General features: G+C 40.8%; 1 protein-coding gene across 1 annotated transcript; it reads right to left on the bottom strand.

The window, feature by feature from the left end:
* Window positions 1-935: 935 nt before the first annotated feature.
* Window positions 936-19,194, bottom strand: PPP1CC (protein phosphatase 1 catalytic subunit gamma). Its single transcript, XM_074321017.1, has 8 exons — window positions 18,895-19,194; window positions 9,899-10,030; window positions 8,644-8,874; window positions 4,795-4,899; window positions 3,551-3,774; window positions 3,207-3,341; window positions 2,137-2,197; window positions 936-1,232 (listed from the first exon to the last, which is right to left on the bottom strand). Exons 1-8 carry the CDS (start codon window positions 18,947-18,949, stop codon window positions 1,162-1,164), a joined length of 1,014 nt encoding a protein of 337 aa, XP_074177118.1. The 5' UTR covers window positions 18,950-19,194; the 3' UTR covers window positions 936-1,161.
* Between the last annotated feature and the right edge of the window lie 1,654 nt (window positions 19,195-20,848).

Below are 20,848 nucleotides of genomic sequence, written 5' to 3'. Positions count from 1 at the left end.
AGCTAGATACTCCACTCTATAACCCAAGTAGACTGGCTTGATTTTACAACTTTATAGGTTTTTGAGATCCTAGAAGTGACAATTAATGTCCAGGGCATGAAGACGTATGAAACTGGCTTTTGACATAACTATTGCTCATCATCTTCCTGTAGTCAGAGATCTGAAAAAAACCATAGAAAAGCAAAATAACGCAGCTCTGGATTTGTCACAGAACGTGGAGCAGAAAGGCGGGAGGTCAAGAGATCCAACCTCCCTTGCCGACAGGAGCACCCTGGGGGTCAGAGCTTGCTGGTACAGGAGGGAGGCGGCCTAGCACTCCTGGGCGCTTCCCTCCACATGCCCATCAATTCAAACAGCTCTGCACTAGCAGGTCCTCTTCAAACACCCCAGGGAAACCAGTTTTTGATAGAAGAAAATGCTTTTCAGATGATACATGCTTGATCCACTTTAAATGTACTCTGAGAAATTAATTAACATGCATCCAACACATTTATGACTATTAACAGGACACATTATTCTGTATGAATCAGGGAAGGGAGAGGAGAGCAAAGAACTGTCTGAAAACACTGGTAGTTGAGTGTTTTCAGAATCAAGCAGTTCCTGAATTTTACCGCCAAGTTCAACTGAATCCAGACACAAAGAACATGAATACAGCTGATGTCACAGCTCACCAAGTCCCACACCTCCCCAAACAGTATGGGAGGATAGTTCAATTTCATCACCCCACTTTAGAAACTTACTTAGATCCAGGTTAGAACTCAAAGAATATGAGGCTCCACATTATAATCCATCTCTGGAAAAGAGACTATTTGAAGGAAGACAAATTCAAGTTGAAATTGTGTGGTTTCCAGAGCCATTTATTCATTAAAATCTATTCAAAATGCCATCAACAATTCTCCTGTGTGTATTGTGCTGATAAATAGACACTGAGAGGATTTAACAAGTTCATCATTTAATAAGTCAGAATTCACTTTCACCACATGGTATTGTACACGGTCATCTGTTGAAACAGATTTCTTTTTAACAGATCTTAATTTAAAAAAGTCAGATACTGTGAGTTCTGTATAAACTGGTGGATAGTAAGTTAATTCCTTTGTTTTGACTTATAAGCCTCAATTTCACCGCAGAATAAAGAATGTACGCCAAAGAAAGCATAATCGGTCACTCGTATAGAACAGTATTGTTTCTATAATTTGAAGCTTTCTGAATTGACGGGTTCAGGCCTGGTGCAACTGTAAAAAGATTACTTAATGAATAGACAATATGGCAATTGTACAAAATGTTATTAACTTTAATCATTAATAGCTTAAACTGCATTAGGTTACTAATTGCTATTTAAACTCAAAACCAGTTTTTGAATCCCCAAGAAGGCGGCATCAGTATCTAACCATGCCACCTTGCACTTAGGGGTGTGTCAATACATATTTCAACAGAAACTTTGGCTTTAGGAAAGAGTCACAAACATTTAAAATAATGGCTTTAATCGTCATTTTAAGTATACGGCAGGGGAAAGTGTGCTTTAATTAAATACACATTACACCAGTGATGCTGGCAAGGTGGAAGGAAAGTTACTGCTAATGTTGATAACTATAAAAACCAGTTTGTACATGACAAGACAATGAGAGAAATAAGCAATCCCTTTGAAACAAAATCTTAAAATGAAAAAAAAAAAATGTTCACAGTGGTTTGTATCAACAGTATGCGTTTTATGACAATAACATGTACAGATTGAGCACCCTAGGGCTCTCTTTACATCCTAAAGAAAACGAGCATTTCCATTATTCGTGGGTTGTACTAAATTAAAAAAAAGGTCAACCATACATTTCTTAGACAGCATAAACTGTCTTAGTGTGTACAGCTTTAACACCATCATTAAAGTTGTTTGCAAAAGGAATGGAGAATTAAAAAACGAGACACTTCTTTCTTGGGAGTGGAGTCTTTCATTTGCTGTTATAACCAGCAAATGCCATTCATTAAGTCAAAAATGGAAGGGAGGGCCCCACAAACACACTATTTGAGCAAGCTGACCAATACACATTACAGTTTTAAAAATGAAGGTTATATACTATATGTTACAAGTCCCGACTAGGCAGTGTCAAAATGACATCTATTTCTTTGCTTGCTTTGTGATCATACCCCTTGGAGGTGTTACGGGTCTTGTGGCATTCGGCTTCTTTTTCTCTGCAGGCTTTAAAATCTGCAAAGATTTAAAAGATTGCAGTTTAGGAAATAAACTCAACCCCAAATTTTCTTAAGATTCCTTAAATCTCACTCAAATCTTTTTTGTTCAGAAAGATTTTGACTTTCAAACTGTCCTAATAACTTTGAAAGTCCCAATATTACCACGAACCAATCCGACAAGTACATTTGGGTAATAAACGCTACGGTGAACAGATAAAACGTATTATCTGGACAAATTATTTTGCCTCTGGCAAAAATCACAACTTTCTGAAGTCACACCTTGTAGTATTTAGGCTATCCCTTCTGACATAAGGGGAGAAAGTGGTTTGGGACCGTGTTTCTCAAACCCCTAGAGGATCTCCTCACAATCTCTGGGAACTGCAAGTTCTACCTGATAATTTGTACAAAAGGTTTTAATCCATTTAACTGATGACTGCTGTGTGACTTCAGTGGCTCTATGTACGTCTGTGACTGGGCTAGCTTGAAGTTATACAGGTTCCATCGTAAGTGAATGAGAAAAAGACTGAGATGCAGACTATGCATAAACGATGCTTTTGTGCCGAGTGAAGGCCAAATGATGTCACGGTGAGTCAAGAGAGGTTCTGTAGAAATTACACTAGAGAAGAGTGGTGGGAGAACGGAGTAATCACAACACATCTGGCACATGACACTTAGTACTATTTTCACATGCAAGTGATTTAATTTTAGCTAAACGTTACACTAACATTGTAGTTTTAGGTTTACAGTAAAGGAACCATAAGCATAAAGAGCTAATACATTGGTTTTTACCTATTAAATAATGCAAAAAAAGAAGTTAAATTCAACACGGGAATTTTTATGATAATTTTTTCCTTTGCAAGGGGTCCACTCGTTACCGAACTAGGACAAACACTACTTAAGGGACAATAAAATTTTAGTCTACAGTGACATAAATGAACAGTACGCAGATAGTAGCAATTATTGTTTTTTTTAATCAGTAAAATCTACACACAATAAAAGAAAACAATGTTGAAAATGTCCTCTACCTGAAAAGAACACATTAGTGTTTCATCCACACTCATCATGGCACCTGCATTGTCAAACTCTCCACAATAATTGGGTGCAGAAAACAGAGTGACCAACTGCCTCTTTGCAAAAAATTCATATCCATCTTCAACCACCTTCAAGAGAAAATGTTTGCAGCGTAAGTAGGTGCAAATGTGAGGTGAGTAAAACCACTCTTCAGTTTCCCATTGAGCCTGATGCCCTACAGGTCAACTTCCAGAGACATTTTGTGTCAATAATCAATACCTACCCACCAAAATCAACAAGGAGAATCTGTGCTCACACACATGCTCTTAAGTGTACATGTAAAATTCAAAATCAATACCTGATGGGCTCTACATATAAGATCCAAATCATGCTTATGGAGAAATTTTGCAACCACTTCTGCACCAAATGTGAAGGACACTCCTCTGTCATTTTCACCCCAGCCTAAGACATCTTTATCGGGGTCAGACCACAAAAGATCACAAAGAAGACCTTGATCTGGTACATCAGTTGGTCGCATAATTCGCCGAATCTGCTCCATAGATTGAAGATCTGGTGATAAACCTATTAAATGAAAAAAGAAATGGAAGAAAAGAGGACTTGAAAAGGATGTTGGCACTTGAATCACTCCATTTGTCTACAGAGACTCAATGACTCTAACACGAAGGCTTGAACTAAGTCTATGGGTATGTTTTCTTATTTAGCTTTGGTTTAAAAACCTGAATAAGCATTGGAATTTGTTATATGCACTAATGTGTGGGGCACAGTATATTTAAACAGTATCTGAAAGGTTACCTCCACCTACAGAGCCCTATGAAACTGACATCCAATGTCTTAAAAACTAGGCCTCCACTGCCGATGAGAATAATGAGCCATGTACATTATAGATTTTATTACTGACTATCTGTCATGATTGGGCGTAGAGGCTGCAGATGCTCAGGTGTGATGCAGTTTTCTAGGAAACCTGTTCGGTCCAAGGACTATCATATCTATTAGACCAGCTCAGATGTAGCTGACTCTCATCTGAGTTTAAAATCACATGCACAGCTCTACCAAACCAGGTTAAGTATAGGAGGGCAGGAATAATGGCTTTATTAAAATATATTGTGTCGGTTGGCTCTAATTTCTAGCTACAGATGAAAAGAAATCCTCTCTGCAATCACTATTTTAATCACATTATACAAGGCACAACCACTGAGCAAAGCAAAATAACTTTTAAAAGCCATGTCAGAAAAAGTTCTGAAAGGAGATGATCAAAAACAGACCAAGGGGAAAGTCTATTCACATTTTCAATATTCTAGAGGATCACTGGTTGGTACAGCATCTTAATTGTTCATTTTAAATTTAAAAATACTTCCTGCTCTATTTTCAAATCTAACTGTTACAGAGCCTAGAATTCCCTGTACCGTGAACTGCTTACTTCAGACGTCTGTCCAAATGACCCAGGAAGTGCCAAAGTGGACCCAGCACATCAATACCTGACAGCAGTCATCCCAAAGGCAACTCATAATTTCAAGCAAGTTATCCTTTAGAAGGATCGACAACCCCTTTAGCTCCATTTGGAACTAAAATCAGCCCACATACCTCCATGACAGCAAAATATTTTCTCATCCACGATGGCTGCTATCGGCAAACAGTTAAAGCAGTCTGTGAAAGTTTTCCATAGTTTAATATTATATCTTCTTTTACCTGTGAAAATTTTAGGATGGTTAAAAAGAGATTGGTGTTCTGTAGGTTCATTCTTTCAGGACAATTTCCCCCAAAGCAAGGCTTTATTACCCTTTAAGTAAACAAAAACTATGCTCATATTAAAAAACCCCTGGAAGGGGTTTAGGAGAATTAGAGATATATACTTGGAGATGTCTGATCTATAAGCAACAATTTACAATTTCACATGAAATATTTAAAAATTCCAGAAGTTTAAGTCAGAATTCCAGATATAATAGTCAAGGATCACCATTAAACCTCAACCATTATTTGGTAGCATCTACTCTGAAATCTAGTGTCTGTCCAACCTCAACACAGAGGTGGCCCTACTTCTAAAGGCAATTATGAACAACTCCCACACGTGCCACTGCCATCTTCCATCTGAGGGAGGCTCTGAGAGTTCACACCCATGGCACCCTCAGTAACCTACTGGAACCAGCTAATTCCCACCCTGACTCCAGCAGGGGGCACGGCGACGTAGGGGAGCAGACCGCTCACTGCCGGCGCTCCAGGATCCCTGCTCCTAACACTGCACAGATGCTCAGCACGCTCCCCACGGTGGTCTAGGCCGGTCACGCTCGCCTCACCAGCCCGTGGATTCTATGCATTCGGGAGCCAGAGTGTGATTCAGACAGAAGCATGCCTTTCGGGCATTGTTTCGACAGGAAAATTATGCACCAAGTTAAAAACCTACTTACAAACCTTGGAAGTACAAGTCTCTCTGAACTGGCTGAGGATGGCCCTATTGTTGGGGTGCCTTTGTCTCCTGTACCTCTTCCATACAAAGAAAACTGAAGGCCAAAGCACAATCTTTATTCCTACACCAAGAGTTTCTCCTTAGTCTTTTCTCCTTCGTTATCCTGGGGACATCTAAAGGTTTAAAGCTGTACCTTTTCTTGGAGTTACAGACTGGCCCAAGCAGCAGGCTTCCTGACCCACACCTTCCCCTCTACCGCCAATCAAGTCAGATGGGGACTTCAGCTCAGGGTTTGTAATGTAATGCAAATTCAACAAACATTTGACTTCTTTCTCCCTTTACTAAGGACTGTTGTCTTTTCTCCTGCTAGTTTGTTTCTCTATGACTCAGTATTAACTCTTACCCGGTTTTGTATTTCTTTGGAGGCCACTAGTTCCCTCCTTCCTTTGGGGACCTGTGCATAATCACCACCTCCACTTTCCAATAGTGATGACAATAACGCAATAACAGGGCTGAGCTGTCTTAATCCCATTTATAAAGTGATCTGGTTCTGTCTCCATGTTCTACTGAAGCCTGTCTCTGAACAACCATCCTGGACCCCTCTGGATTTCTCCTTTGCCAGTACAGACAATCCTTATCCTTCTTGAAGTCCATTTTGCTCCGTGATTCCTTAGTCACGCAACATGCTCCAGCTTCTCTTGCAAACGCCTGTGCTATCTGTGTTGGCTTCGCTATCAAAAATTAGAGGATTCTTCCTCCTGTTGTCTCTGAGTAGCGTAGTGAAGTCCTGGGTCCCTACTTTTTCTTCTCTCCATTTCCTCCCTGAGGCAATGGAGAGAGAAGGCCACTTCAGACCACTAGGAATTTCTGGCTCCAGAAAGGTTTAGCCTGGACAATCGCCAAGGTCTCTGCAGGCTTCCAAATCCTGGGACTCTGAGCCAGAACCCTGAATGCAGTTTCCTATTACTACAGATCAGACAGCTCTGGTATCAGAAAAGGATAACACACATTCACATTTTATCCAACAACAGATACTTCAGCCTTTCCAAGACTGAAGTCATAAGATTGGGGAAAAAAGAAATAATAGCACAGAGAGTGCTTGTTATACTTGGGAAATAAGGCTGTTACTTAAAGCAGTGGTTTTTAAATTGTTCCATGCAAACATACATTTAATAAAACTTCACTATAATAAAATTTACACGAAAATAAAATTTTAACGAAATCAACGTGTTTTTTTTTTTAAAGTCTGCAAACTATCAAACCTATGCCAAGAACACTTTTATGCCCACAAAACAGGGTGGCAAATCCTACCTGCCGATGGGAGAGGGGGCAGCCCGAGTACAAGCTCAGTAGATGAGTCTTGATAACCAAATGAGAGTCAAAATCGATACCCACCAATGCTGACCTACATCATTTTTAAAGGTTTCTGCAATTAAATAGAAACTGAAAATGATGTAGCTAGTACTCTCACACTAGGATTATGTCACAGCAAAGAGATCACCTGGATTTGAACTCCTTCAATGAAAACATCAAAGTACTTGCTAACAACTGTGTAAAAGGAACCCTTTCTTAACCTGTTTGAAAAAGCAGCACTGGTAACAAATATCCAAAGAGCAATGCTATAAAACTCCCTGCCTCTCCTTTTACTTCCTAAGGAACAGTAACTGCCTCACTAGGACTCCTCTGGGACAATCATTGTCAGTGTCGAGTACTTTGACAGACTCATTGTCAGTCTCCAAGTATTTTTCTTGCCACAGACTCAGTTGTCCCAGTAAGTTCAGAACCCAGAGGATTGTTCTCCTTGGCGATCCCTCCCATTTCATCTGGGTCTCAAGGCCAAGGACCAAGCAAACAAATGAGCTAGCTGAACACATCTATGTGAAACTGAAATGGAAAAACACCATATCCTGAGAGACGAGGTAATGACTACAGTCGATTCTTAAATAACATGAGGGTTAGGGGCACTAATACCCCACGCGGTCAAAAATCTGCATATAACTTGAGTTAGTCCTCCACAAACACGGATTAAAATTTTTTTAAAAACCGGTATAAGTGGATCTGCGCAGTTCAAACCTGTGTTGTCCAAGTGTCAACTGTATGTCTAGGGGAGAGTGACAGTGATTTACTAGGCTCGTTATAATCATAATGGCAAGTGTTAGTAACTCAAATTCCTTAACATTCCTCTCCTCCCTGCATGAACCCTCTCCTGCAGAAACAATGAGCACAAAAGGAGGGTAGAGGTAAGGATTCAAAACTTTTTAACATTTTACTTAAATAGCAACAACAAAAAAAACCCTCCACCAAAATCGGTTTTTTCAAAACTTTAAGACTCTTGTTTCTGTTAATTATCAACTCAACATGTACTTTCAAGTAAACAATCCAAAAAGTCATAAAAATGTATAAAATATTATACAAATAATTTTAAAAACAATTTTGCTTTCTTCTTTCAGCACATTTTAGGGTAGTAACTGCCATTTTTCCTGGGAGCAGGTGTGCCAGAAAAAAAAATCTACAATATAGCAAGTTTCAAAAAGTAGTTTTTTGTATATTGCAAGATTCCATTTATATGAAGTTGTCTAGAAGAAAGAAAGTAAATGAGTGCTTGCCTGGGGCTATGGTGATAGTTGCCCAACTTTATTAAATTTACTAAAAACCACCGAATCATATACTTAGAGTAATTTTACAGAGTGAAATTGTATCTCAATAAAGTTGTTAAAAACAGAACTGTTTGGACAAGTTCCTAGAATTATAGCACAGATTAAGTTATCTGTGACTATTTCACAACCATTACTTCCTAATCTAATTATCCCAATCACAAGAAGTGTCCAGAGAATTATTATACTGCACTAGCTGGGTTATTTTTCAACCCCCCAGAAGAAAAACCAAGTCAATGAAATATAAAACCTGAGAGATTTTAACAGTGGATCTAAACTCTCACAAATCCTAACAAAAGTAGGTGATAGATAGTTCAGATTATGACCAAGTATCTCAATGTAAGTAACTCTTCCTTCGACACAGCAAGTACTTACATTCATCATAAAATCCATAAATTCTATTGATGCTGGCACATTCGTGGTTTCCTCTGAGAAGAAAGAAATTCTCGGGGTATTTGATTTTGTACGCCAGTAAGAGGCAGATAGTTTCCAATGACTGCTTGCCCCTGTCCACATAGTCCCCAAGAAACAGGTAGTTGCTTTCGGGTGGGAAACCACCATACTCAAAAAGTCGAAGCAAATCATAGTACTGCCCATGGATATCACCTAGAAGCAAGAATTTTGTTACACAGTGTCTTCATACTTGTAGTTCATGACAGCTTTGGAAACACATTCTTTAAACATTCATTGCGCAATGGCATTGCCCTCTACTAGCGTCAGTTAAATCTGACAGCTAACACTCATTTCCAATCTTCTATCTTATTAGTTCAACTGAGCTTAGTAACATTTTTAAGTGTATGTGTATGTCCAGAATCTCACACAAAACTCAACGAATTACGATTTTATTTTGTGGAAAGGATTATTAATGCCCGAGCAGGCCTTCTTGCCAAGTAACACGGCTTTCCTTCCAGGTCGGCTGATCAGTATCAGGTCTGCGACAGCTCAGTCCCGGGTACTGTGTCAGCAGAACTGCCGCATTTCTAGTGAGCGCTGGCCTCAAAGACGTATGCACAGTACACCCACCAATGCAATCAACTTTCAATTTCTCCCTGCCAGATAATGCCAAAGAGCATTTTACTTAAAAAACACACATACACAGGGTTTCATACGTAACACAGCAGCTCCCTTGCTGCAATCTATTGAGTCAGCCCTCGACACAGGAAAACAAAACACACATACAAGCTTTAGCAATGCAGTCATATATGCTAGACGACAGCATTGCTCAGATCAAGTTTAGTTTTTATACAGGTTATCTGCACCATGTAGATAAAATGGCATCACGGAAGGTCTATTTTTAGGCATTACCAGTTTTGCTTTAGGCTTAAATGTAATTCCTATATATTCATATAGTTCACACCTTTTCTTAGCTCTCCATTCTGTTTCACTTCTTTCTCTCTACGACGTTTATATTCCTTTAAGCAAAATGGTTTTTAGAAAATTTGAAGCACATCTAAGTAAACTAAGTCCACTAGAGGTATTTATTCTAAAGCTACAATTATCTTAAGTACTTCCGAGTTATTCATAAAGAGTAAATGATTCTGTTGGTTAATACAAGGTCATCTATATTCTTGACTCCATCACGTAACCACATCACGTAACCAAAGATTCCTGCTGGTGTGCCAAAACTTACCACATATTTTGAGTGGTGCTTCAAGTTCTAGTAGGATAGGCTGACTGAGAAAGATCTCGCGGGACTTTAAGCACAGGCCTCTGATTTCATTCTCCTGCAGCTGGACATTCTTACCAGGCTTGGATCCTCTCACTGCAGGGGAAAAAAACTCCAATTAGCCAAAAGAAGTCAAAATACAATGTAATGTAAAAATTAAAAATGTCTGAAAAAATAAAATTTTAGGTAACGAGGTAGCAAAAACATAGGTTTGCTTTTTGGATGGCTTTATTTACAGGACACTTATAAAGAAAGAATATGGCTTTAATGTCAAATCGGAATTTTAAAACCGTAGCATTTCAGAGGTTATTCAGTTGCATCTTCTATAGTAAGACTTCTTTAGTTTCCCAACAGAGTCATCCTCTCGGCACCAATACTGTTAGAAAGGCCTCCCTGTTACTAGCCGCTGCAATCAGCTTCTTGGGGGCACACAGAGTAAGGTCTCCATTCTGCATCTGAGCCACACAACCTGCTGTGTTCACCTGCAGAGCTCTTTTTGCCTCCTGCCTGGTCTTCTCTCTGCAGCCTCAGAAATGAATTAGTATTTGAACAGCAGGAAATTTCAAAGATTGTCTCGTTACTGAGTTGGTTCTAAGAATTCCTTTTGTTTTAAAATTTCAGACTGGAAATGCTCAGACTACCACCGCCTACCCCATTAGGGTTTTTCTGAGGACTGGGGGTATCTCAAGGGCCCCAGATTTATCTATGAAAAAATGTAAGTGTTTTCATTTCATTAAAACACATTGTAGGCTCCTCATACATATTTGGCTGCGCAATTTCTGGACCTGTATTTTTAAATACAATCATATGTACAGGACAAAGGATGGCAGCGGTGTGCTGTAAGAGAGGTTTCCTAGTAATCTGAACAGATAGAAAGCGAGAAAGAAATCACAGCATAGCATCGGGCACCCTGAAGTCAAAGGTGCCGGTATCAGAGCACTGAGTTCTACTCTATTAAAGTGAAGCACAAGCTCTCCGGCCTTCCAACAGTTTATGATCAGCCAGCAGAAGTAGGTAGGAAATGAAATTTTCTGTTTGGATTCCAGTTGCAACAGATTAAATAGCACTGAATTGTTCAATTTACCTTAATTTTACAGTTAAGAAGAGACCTGCTTGCTGGCAGGGCCTGGTTAAATATGGGGGTTGATTATCCTCAACTTGCAATCAAAGTCTTAATACCTGTACAAAACATTTATGAAAGTAGGCATTCTCTGAATTAGAAATAAAGCAAAACACAGGACCAGACTAAACGTAGAACGTAAATCTGCATCTTTCCATTAAACCCAATAAAAAGTGATTTAGTTTTAGCAAAACCACAAAATCCATCAAATTAAATCAATGTTGCTAACTTAAATTTTACTGGTTTTGGAGGCTGTTTGTATTCAAATTATAAAATCATTTGGCCTAATAGCCAGGTAAGAGCAATAGGTTTAAGTGGTTTGTATCTAGCTCTGTTCTGTAAGTATCTAAATAACATTACAGAATAAAAATCACAAGTAAAAAACCTGATATTTGTTGAGAATTTTTTTCCATTAAAAAGGGCTGTGTCCAAGTTTGAGAAAGATTGTCCCAGGTGAAGCCATCCTTCAGCCTGAATAGTCACTGAAACCCTGAACTTTCTGACGAAACAAGTTTTGAGCAGAAATGAAACACTGTGTAGAGGGGTATCTTTTTCAATGAAAAATAATATAAACAAGGACAACAGGGAAGGATCAAACTCCTGAAATACACAGAGAAAATGTTCAGAGAAAGCGCTGGGTTGGGAGCCCACAGCCTCGGGCAAATCACTACTTTAAACCCCAAATATATAACTGAACTAAAATGACTAGCTAGTCTCTGATCAAACGGGAAGCAATTAAAAGGAAAGCATAGTAATGAAAACCTTTGAGAGAAGAGACGAAACAGACATATAATACAACAGCAACTGAGCAACAAAAAAATGATTTTTCAACAGTAAGTTTTTTTCTCTCTAAACACACATAGTAGAGAACTCAAGAAACACTCCTGATGGAAAAACAATGTGATCCCTGATTTACTGGCCAGAAAACCCCAATCGTTAGTGATTTTATCACAAGTCAGTCAGAAACTGCCTGTCTAGCAGGAAATTTTATTTTTGGCTGGAGGGGATTCCTAAGAAGCTTCTGGTTTCAACCTGAATCGTTTTCAGCACAGCCCCACATTTGTGAATGAACAGTCCACTCTAAGTCTTTCAGGAGAAAGAATATGCAATAATTGACTTACATCTATATAGAACTCAGGCTGTATTTTTTATAGAATGCTACATTAAACCAATGTCATCATATTAAATCAATGTTGCTAATATGAATTTTACTGGTTTGGGAGGCTTCCTGCTACCAACTTTACACAGTTTATGGTAGTGTTGCTTCTCTTATTCTGTTTGTCCTCTGAGGAGTGTACAGACTAGTAAAAAGAAATAACTACTAACAATTGAAAATTATTCCTAATGTGGGGTTTTCCTCGAACAAATCAGAGTTATTTTATATTTGAAGAACAGTGCTCATTAAAAACACAGTTCCAAAGCTTTTTAAATTTCCTACAATTAGCTCAAGGAATAAAATTATAAAAATAGAAACTGCCAAAACCACCTTCTACCAATTGGCAAATACCCGCTGTTCCTTCAAGACTGCATAGACATCACCTGGGGGGGTGGGGGGGGGAGAGGCTGGCCTCTCCCCTCATAAGCCTGCTCTATGCTGTCTGAAATGTTCCCCAGCCAGGCACTTTGCATTATAATTGCAGGTTCGCTTCCACCTATGCATCTGGACCCCTTGGTAGAATGCAAACCCCAAGAACACACCACTGGCTCTGCCGTGTGTGTGTGTGTGTGTGTGTGTGTGTGTGTGTGTGTGTGTACACCCACTGCCAGTACATGGCAGGCGCTCAAAATCTGTTGTTTGAAGGAAATCTGAATAAATCTGTAAGTAGTTTGACTTGCCTCGTGGCATGAGAATTAAAGACGCGTTCCAGACTACATATTTTAAAAAAAAAATTTTTCCAGACTATACTTAGGATTAATCAAAAAAACTTTCTGTGCTTTAAAATTACACAGCAACAGTGTCATTTTTCTATCAGGCTTTACTAGAGTATGTTCCCAGTAGTGAAAATTTAGGATACTCTTAAATTTCAACTTGAAGATAATATGTCTTAACAGAAGATAAAGATTTCAAAATAGGTTTGGCCGTCCAAGTAAACACTAGACATTTCTTTAAAATGGCCACAGCCAATAGCATAAACATCTACTTGACTCCTTTCAATACCCACCAGACGCATGTATGAGCGTAGCTAACATTCACCGCGCGCTCCCCATGTGCTAGACGCTGCGCTAAGGGGCTTCGTGTGGCCGGCGAAGCCTCAACAACCCTATGAGGTTAGGCGCTGTCACTTCTCCACTTCACAGGCTGGGAGAGGTTCAGTGACTTGGCCCAAGGTCACAGCTGGTAAGGAAGACTTCAGGCCCAGACTGACTCTGGGTCCAGCGGTGCTTCTACCACACCACCCTCCCAAGTAAGAATCTGGTCTTCATCCAACTTCCAAACCAAAGGAGTTTTTAATGAGGACAAACTACTGAAACACCAATACACAGTCATTGCTCCCTAAGAAAAATTTACTATAGGATATAAAATCATAATACAGCCTAACAAATGGGAGGCATTAAATAAGCACTAAATCATGCAATCATGTTAAGACTTGTTGACCATGCTTCAAACATGCAACAGAACAGTTGCCGGGCACCTCCTATGTGCCTGGTGCTGTGCTGGATGCCAGGGACACAGTGGCAACAGGCTAGACAAGAAGCATGTCCTTTTTCTTGAGAAGTTTCCATTCCAGTGGAGGACACAGAAAATAAGACAAAATGGGTAATGGGAGATTATTATAAATGTTGTAACTAGAACTCTTCCTCCATAAAGATTACAAAACTAAAAGTTCACCTTAAGGATAACATTTTCAGTTTCATTACAAAGGCTTCAATATCTATTTTATCGCTGCTATAATAGCGACAAAGAAAAATACCAACAGTACAGCTCTGCTCAATAAACGTCTCCCACGTGTTCTGTGCACATAGGAGAAAGCTTCACAATTAGGAGACCCGAGGTGGGAAATTCAAGGGTTTTCACCTCAGGATACCTTCCTAAGCAGCAGTTCAAATAGCACATCTCAAATTATCTCAACAATTGTCAATGGAATCCAAAATATCCCATGAATAAAAATTCCATTCTCAGATGGAATGTTTCCCATAAATCCAGGTGTAGGCACTGACTGCATGGAAATAAAATCAGTAGGCATTGTGAACATATGTAGGCTCGTGATCAGTACATTAAAATGTTCTCACTTTAGACCTCTCACATATGACCTCTGAGTAAGAGCTAGGAAGGTTGATTCAAAAAAATGCATCATGGCTGTTATCAGCAAAGGCTGCTCTGTACCAACTTATCTATTTATCTGGCAAATCACTGAGTACATGATAAAAAAAACTTCCATGCAGTTTTATTGAAAACAAACTGATAAAACCTTGAAATGATAAAGAATGGTACCAGTGATTATCTGCAACCTCAGCTTTCTCTAACAAGCAACATTAACTTTTCTGACAGCCTGGCAACAAGCAACAATGAAAAAACTATGAAAGGAAATTTAAGACTACTTTGGGGTTATTTACGAGGAATGAGAAAAAGTATTCTTCTTGTCCCCAATTAAAGGCCTTAACTGGATATAGCTGCAAAACACTGTCCACTGTTCTCAATAAAGTATCTTGAGTAATCTACACCTAGAGTGAAGCCAATTTATTGAAAAATGTTTAACTTTCCACAGTCTAACAACCCATTTTGATAAAATACCACTGATTAAACGTGACATCTGACCCTACATTTTATAAGTGGTTTTCATTTTCATAAGCCTTATTATCAGTGACACCCAATCCCCTCTAGATGAGGGAAACCAGTAAACCCTAGAGTAGTGGAGAAATTGGAGATTTCACGTAAATCATCAGACCCCTAAGTGGTCTGATCCTAACACAAAAAATTTTGTCCCAGAATTCTATAAACCGCAAAGAGATGTTCCTTATTCCTCTTGAACAAGACTTTCCTCATTACAAAGCAAGTCACATCAGAATATTATCTCCTTCACATTTCAGTCTTTAGGTCTATCTAATAGCCTCGGTTGTAAATTAAGTGAATGATCAAGTCCGCGTAGTATCAATCCTTTCCCTGCTTCAAGATTAGTAATCCTCACCTATTCAAATGGACTGAATGGCACTGGCACAGGCTTTTGCAAAACAAGTCACAGGTCATTATAGGACTGCAGTTTCAAAGACATAAAACAATCTCACCAACCTCTACTGCAGGATGAGCTACTAATCTGAGGTCAGCCCAGCCTCCATTTCTCCAGCTAGGAGGAAAGCCTGGCCTCCTGCCTCCTGCTGACAGGCAGGCGGGCGGGCGGGCATAAGGCTTTCCATGCTGTGGTTCAGGAGCGGTGCAAGCGCAGACTGTGTCTCCAACGGAGCTTTCCTGTCTTACCTCACAGGACAGGATTCGGCATACAACTAACAACGTGGCTCACGGCACAGACTTGTTGTAAGTCAGGGAATCAGTCAAACACAACTTTAGTATCACTGTATGAACAAAACGCCCTATAACTGACCCCAAGCTGCTAACTGCTGAACTTATCTGACAGGTAAAGAAAAAAACCGTAGAGGGCTCATTGGGAAAGACTACTTTTGTTTTCCTTGGTCAGCATTTTAAGAACTTTTTTTGCCATTATGTTTGTCCTTTATCTTCAGGACCAGGGACTGCTGCTGTCATTTAAATTAGAATGTAAACATGTTTCTTAGTACACCAAAAAGCTAAATACATGGGTTATTTAAACAGTTTCAGAATATCTGAACACTCACCATCTTCAGATGAACTCTTACACACCAGAGAATTAAATTAGTAAACACTTTCCAAGGGCCAGGGCATAGGTCATATTCAAATCAGTAAAGCAAGCCAAGCAATTATGCAGAGCCTGGCAGTCTTGCAATTTAACAAGAACCATCTTCAAAGTAAAGATGCCTCTTGCAAACCAGAATGTGCAAGTTACAAACTACCAGCCCTGCAAGAAAAGGGTTAGCTCCCTGAACCAGGCTGCTTACAAAGTAAAACCAAATCTCTTTTCTCTAACACTGTAGGGATATCAGACCAAATCAGCAGCTAGCTTATTTTCTCTCTTAAATCCAAGTTTTACCATGCAGTTATTTAAATAATCGAACATTCGTTATAAAAAGAGTAATAACCTTAAAGCTTTATCATCAGCAAGGCAAAACTTGGATAAGAGCTTCGAAGGTGGGTTGCACAAGTGATACTTAGCTTAAGGAAAACTACTGAAAGTGCAAAAAAAAAAAAAAGAACTGCAAAGCTGGTGACTAAGATCTAAATCAACATGTTTTTCTTAAAGACTTCACTTTTGAGTTGCTTTTTCAGTACTATCAGCGAGCTACTTTTCAACTAGCCTAAAAGATGAGGCAATTCTGAACATGTAAAAATTCTAACAAGGTCCCTCAAAATCACACTGCCTCCATTTTCAGATATACTTAAATCTTAATTAAAATTTTTGGGGAAAAGGGTTTTTGGGAAATTACAAAAATCACAAAATGTATTATAAACATCTTCTAACTTGAAACTATACATACCGTGTTTCCTCAAACACAAGACCTAGCTGGACAATCAGCTCTAATGCGTCGTTCGGAGCAAAAATTAACATAAGACGCCGGTATATTATATCTTATCATATTGTAGACCCGGTAAGACTGGGTCTTATATTAATTTTTGTTTCAAAAGACGCATTAGAGCTGATTGTCTGGCTAGGTCTTATTTTCAGGAAAACACAGTATACATGTGTGTACATGTATATTCAATAGATCATCACCATTTCTCTGCCAACTTAACATCCATGAGAAAGAAAAAAAGGAATATAAGTACACTGTGCAGCTGGCCTTTTCCCGAGGCACTAAAACACACTACTTTATTATACTAATTTTAACCAAAAAAAATTTAAAAATCTGCTTTTTAAATACAATATAACAACATAGAGAGAAACTATTAAGAAACAACGACTGACCTCGTTTTAAATGATCCAGCTTTACCCAAGGCAAATTTCTTAGCACAATTTAAAAAATAAGACTAAAATTTACAAAATCTGTTATGTGAACAGAATTATGGGCAAACCAAAAGTTAAGATAACAAGACTTAACTGATCTTAAATTTTGTTTCTAATCCACAGATTTCAAATTTTCCTGTTTCCTCAGTGAAATAAAGCCCCCCCCATCTAGCCATACATCCCTGAAGAGAAGTGCAGAACTTCAAAATTTTAAACGAAAATTTTAATAAAAAGTTCCTTTCTTATTGCAAACTGGTTCAATCGTTTCTGAACCACTGCTGCATCATATAAATCAAAGAACGGTATTAACTAGTATGAAAAGCATGGTTCTTATAATAAATGCCAGGTACTGAACGAATGATAATGTCTTCACCCACAAATGGGAATGGCATTTCAAGAGCTTTTCAGGGGTCCATTCAGTAGGTTTTTTCCTTTTCTTTTAATAACATATAAAAGGAAAATACCCCGCACAGATTGAGAAAACATATTTTCAGGAATTTCATTTTAATGACTTAATTCAAAAGATCTGAAAATTCTAACTCCATGTTCATCATGCTCTTAACTCCAGCTCACAGTATTTATAGTCCAACAATATTTTAGGAGGATAATATAAAGGCATTAAAGAAGTTAAAACTCAGCCAAATCTACATTATCCCGTGCCCAAATAAAGGGATTTGAATTCTCCCAAAGTAGACGGGCTCTGGAAACCGGAGGCGGAGGAGGGAGTTCACTCCAGCGTCCCTCTTTAAGATCCTAACGTCTTCCGTCTCCCACATCAATATGAATCAATTGCAATGCATCTCACGAGTCTTAGGTCAGCCAAAGCCAAAGCTTTATTTTAACCTTCACTTAACCACTGGACACCTCCTTCCTTCACACATAGCGTCCTAGCTCCCTGGATTTGAAATCCGTCACTAATTGTGTAACCTTGGTTAAGTGACTTCACTTCTGTGTCTTAGTTTCTTCTGAAAAACCGGAAAAAATAATAGGACCTACCTCGCAAAAACTGGTGGGAGAATAAATGAATCTGTAAAGTGCTCAAAAACAAAAAAAAGTCCAGACACATAGTAAGCGCTTTAGAAGTGCTGGCTATCATGATTGTAATTTATTAGACGAACGTAAAGCGCTTTACAGAGCCTCGCACATAGTAAAGATCATAACGAAACTGTCATCATCCTTGGTTTCACGTTCAGAAAAGAGCGCGGAGACCTCGTCAAGATAAAAGACGACTTGAAAAGAGTATATTTGCGAGCGCAGGAGAAGATGGGTTCCAACATTCCCTTGAGAGGTGAACGTTGGTCACTAAGTAACAAGAAACGAGCCCCCCGACCCTAGCTCCAAGGAAAATAAAAATGAGCAAGACAGGATAGAAGCCCTTCAACCCGGTGGAACCCACATCCCAATCAAATCGCTTTATCGGAGAGGACAAGTACCAGAAATTACGGAACACGTCGTCCTGCAGGTTGGACTGGGGTCCCCAACCTTCTCTCCTCCAACGATTGGTCCGGTTTATGGGGTGCAAGGGGGTACGACCGGAAACGTGGGGGTGGGGAGCAGAGTTTTCAAATTTCCACGGCCAGGAAGAAGGCTGCACTCGAGTGCAATGAATGAGTGGAGCCGGGAGAGTCCGCGGGTTGGGCCAAGTGCAGACTCAGGCCGGCCTTCCTCCGGCAGAAGCCCCCGGCCCGCGGGCCAACTCGCGGGCTCATTTCCCTCCGCTCTGCAAGCCCAACCGGCCTCCCAACTCCCCCCACCGCGAGCCCCCGAGGCCACCCACCTCCCCTCAGCCCACCCGCCGCCCCCTTCACCTTCCAGCAGCCGTTGGATGATGCTGTCGATGTTGAGTTTATCTATATCCGCCATCGCCTTCCCACCGCCGACCTTCCCGCAGCGGCGCCGCCGGCGGCTCGCGCCCGGGACTCACACCTCCTTTCCCACGCCACGAGCACAGCGGCAGTGGTGGCGGCGGTGGCAGCAGCCGCTGCGGGTCCCCCCCCAACCGCCCCGCTCCCTGCTTCCTCCTTCTCTCCCCACTGGAACCACGAGAAGAACAAAATGGCCGCCGACTCCTTAGGCAGCCTCCGGCGGCGCACGGATGCGCGCGGGGGAGTGCAGCGGCCCGGCCGGGACTTCTTTATGGGCCATAGGGCGCACGGGAGGGGGCGGGGACAGGGCGCGAGAAGGGGGCGGGGCCAGAGCGCGGGAATGGGGGAGGAGACGGTTTAGCGTAACTGAGACCGCGCGTGGGATCCTTCCGCCAAACGGGCCGAGCAAATAGGCCCCCTGGCGGGAGCGTGAATTGCAAAGTTACACGCGGTAGTTGGGGATGGGGGAAAAGATGTTGTGCACCCTAGAACTAAGGCCTCCGCGGGATGCTGTTCACTGGGGCCAGATGTTTGCTGACCCCAGCGAAGTCCAGCGAAGGAATTCGGGGGTCCTGGAATTTACTCCTTAAGATAAACCTAGGCTGGAGGTGGAGAGGGAGAATAATAGAAGTAGATTGACTTATTTTGGATTCAAATTTGCTGAGACTTGGCGGAGAAGAGAAAGATTTGTTTGGTGACTAATAATAATAAAAAAGAATCTTCTCCCAGATAAATAAAAATATTAACAGTTATTCATTCTGAGGGGTGGGAATATGGGTATTTGTATATATGTTTTGTGTGCGCTCTGTAACTTGTACATTTGGCGAAAAATTTTTTTAAATCTACCCTCAATTTTTTTTCATCGCCCTTATGTTTGGATTATTTTTCTTGAACTCGGTACATTATATAATCATCTGAAAGGTTACCCTGATTCTAGCCAGAACGAAGGAGAACGAGCGTTTGTAGCAATGAAGGGGAGAATTTACAGATTTCGCGCGTTGGAGCTGGAGGCCGGTAAAGAAGAGCGAGTTTGCAGCGGCAGGAATTGTTGGCAGGTCCTGGGTTCTGCAGACACCCGAAGAAACTTTGGCCCATTTTCCTCGGCCTCCCAGCCTCCCCAAGTCCATCTCTCCACAGGAAGCCCCCAAACACCTCCGGGGTTTGCGCGTCCCCTTTATCTGGGTTTGGATGTACAGCCCACACTCAGAAAATACATCTGCTCTCTTGGATCCTGACCTTTTAATTTCTGTTTTTTCCTGCAGCGATTTACAGTTTGCAAAGCCCTTTCCCTCCCCTGAGAAATTCCTTTTGTTTTTCAAGGCACGCAGGGTGCACGAATTCCCATCCCCAAATGCCATCGAGGTGATTGCACGATCCGGGCATCCATCCTCAGAAGACTAGATCTGTGTGTGTGTGTTTGTGTGCGTGTGTGGCGGGTGGGGGGGTCCTTGCACGTGGACCGGCTCCTGTCTCCAGAGCACTGAGGTTCAGGGCACCCCCTGCTCCACTCAGCGACTTGTTTCACTTTACCCGGCCACCAACTGCACTCTCCAGAGCTGTGGCTCTGTTCACTAGAAAACACAAGTGTTGTTTGTCAGCCCAGGGCACAGAGCCCTGTTGGTGACATTCGGAGTGGATGCCCAGCGCTGTTGTGAATAGCTGGCTGTGGAGGGCAGGGTGGCTCTCCCTGGACTAGTTGAGACTCTGGGCTCCTCCAGAACAGGGGCATCATGGCAATGACAATTAGAACAGGAATATGAAAGCGATTCATTCAGCCGACATATTTATGGAGCACCTACTCTGTGTCAGGCATTGTTCTAGGAGGGGAAGCAGGAGTGAACAAGACAGACAAGGCCCTTCTCTTATGGAGAGTCATCTAGTGAGCCAGACAGACAAT

The sequence above is a fragment of the Rhinolophus sinicus genome, linkage group LG16, assembly GCF_036562045.2.
Source record: "Rhinolophus sinicus isolate RSC01 linkage group LG16, ASM3656204v1, whole genome shotgun sequence".
NCBI lineage: Eukaryota > Metazoa > Chordata > Mammalia > Chiroptera > Rhinolophidae > Rhinolophus > Rhinolophus sinicus.
The sequence above is the reverse complement of the archived record's forward strand: the minus strand, read 5'-3'. Positions and strand labels throughout refer to the sequence as shown.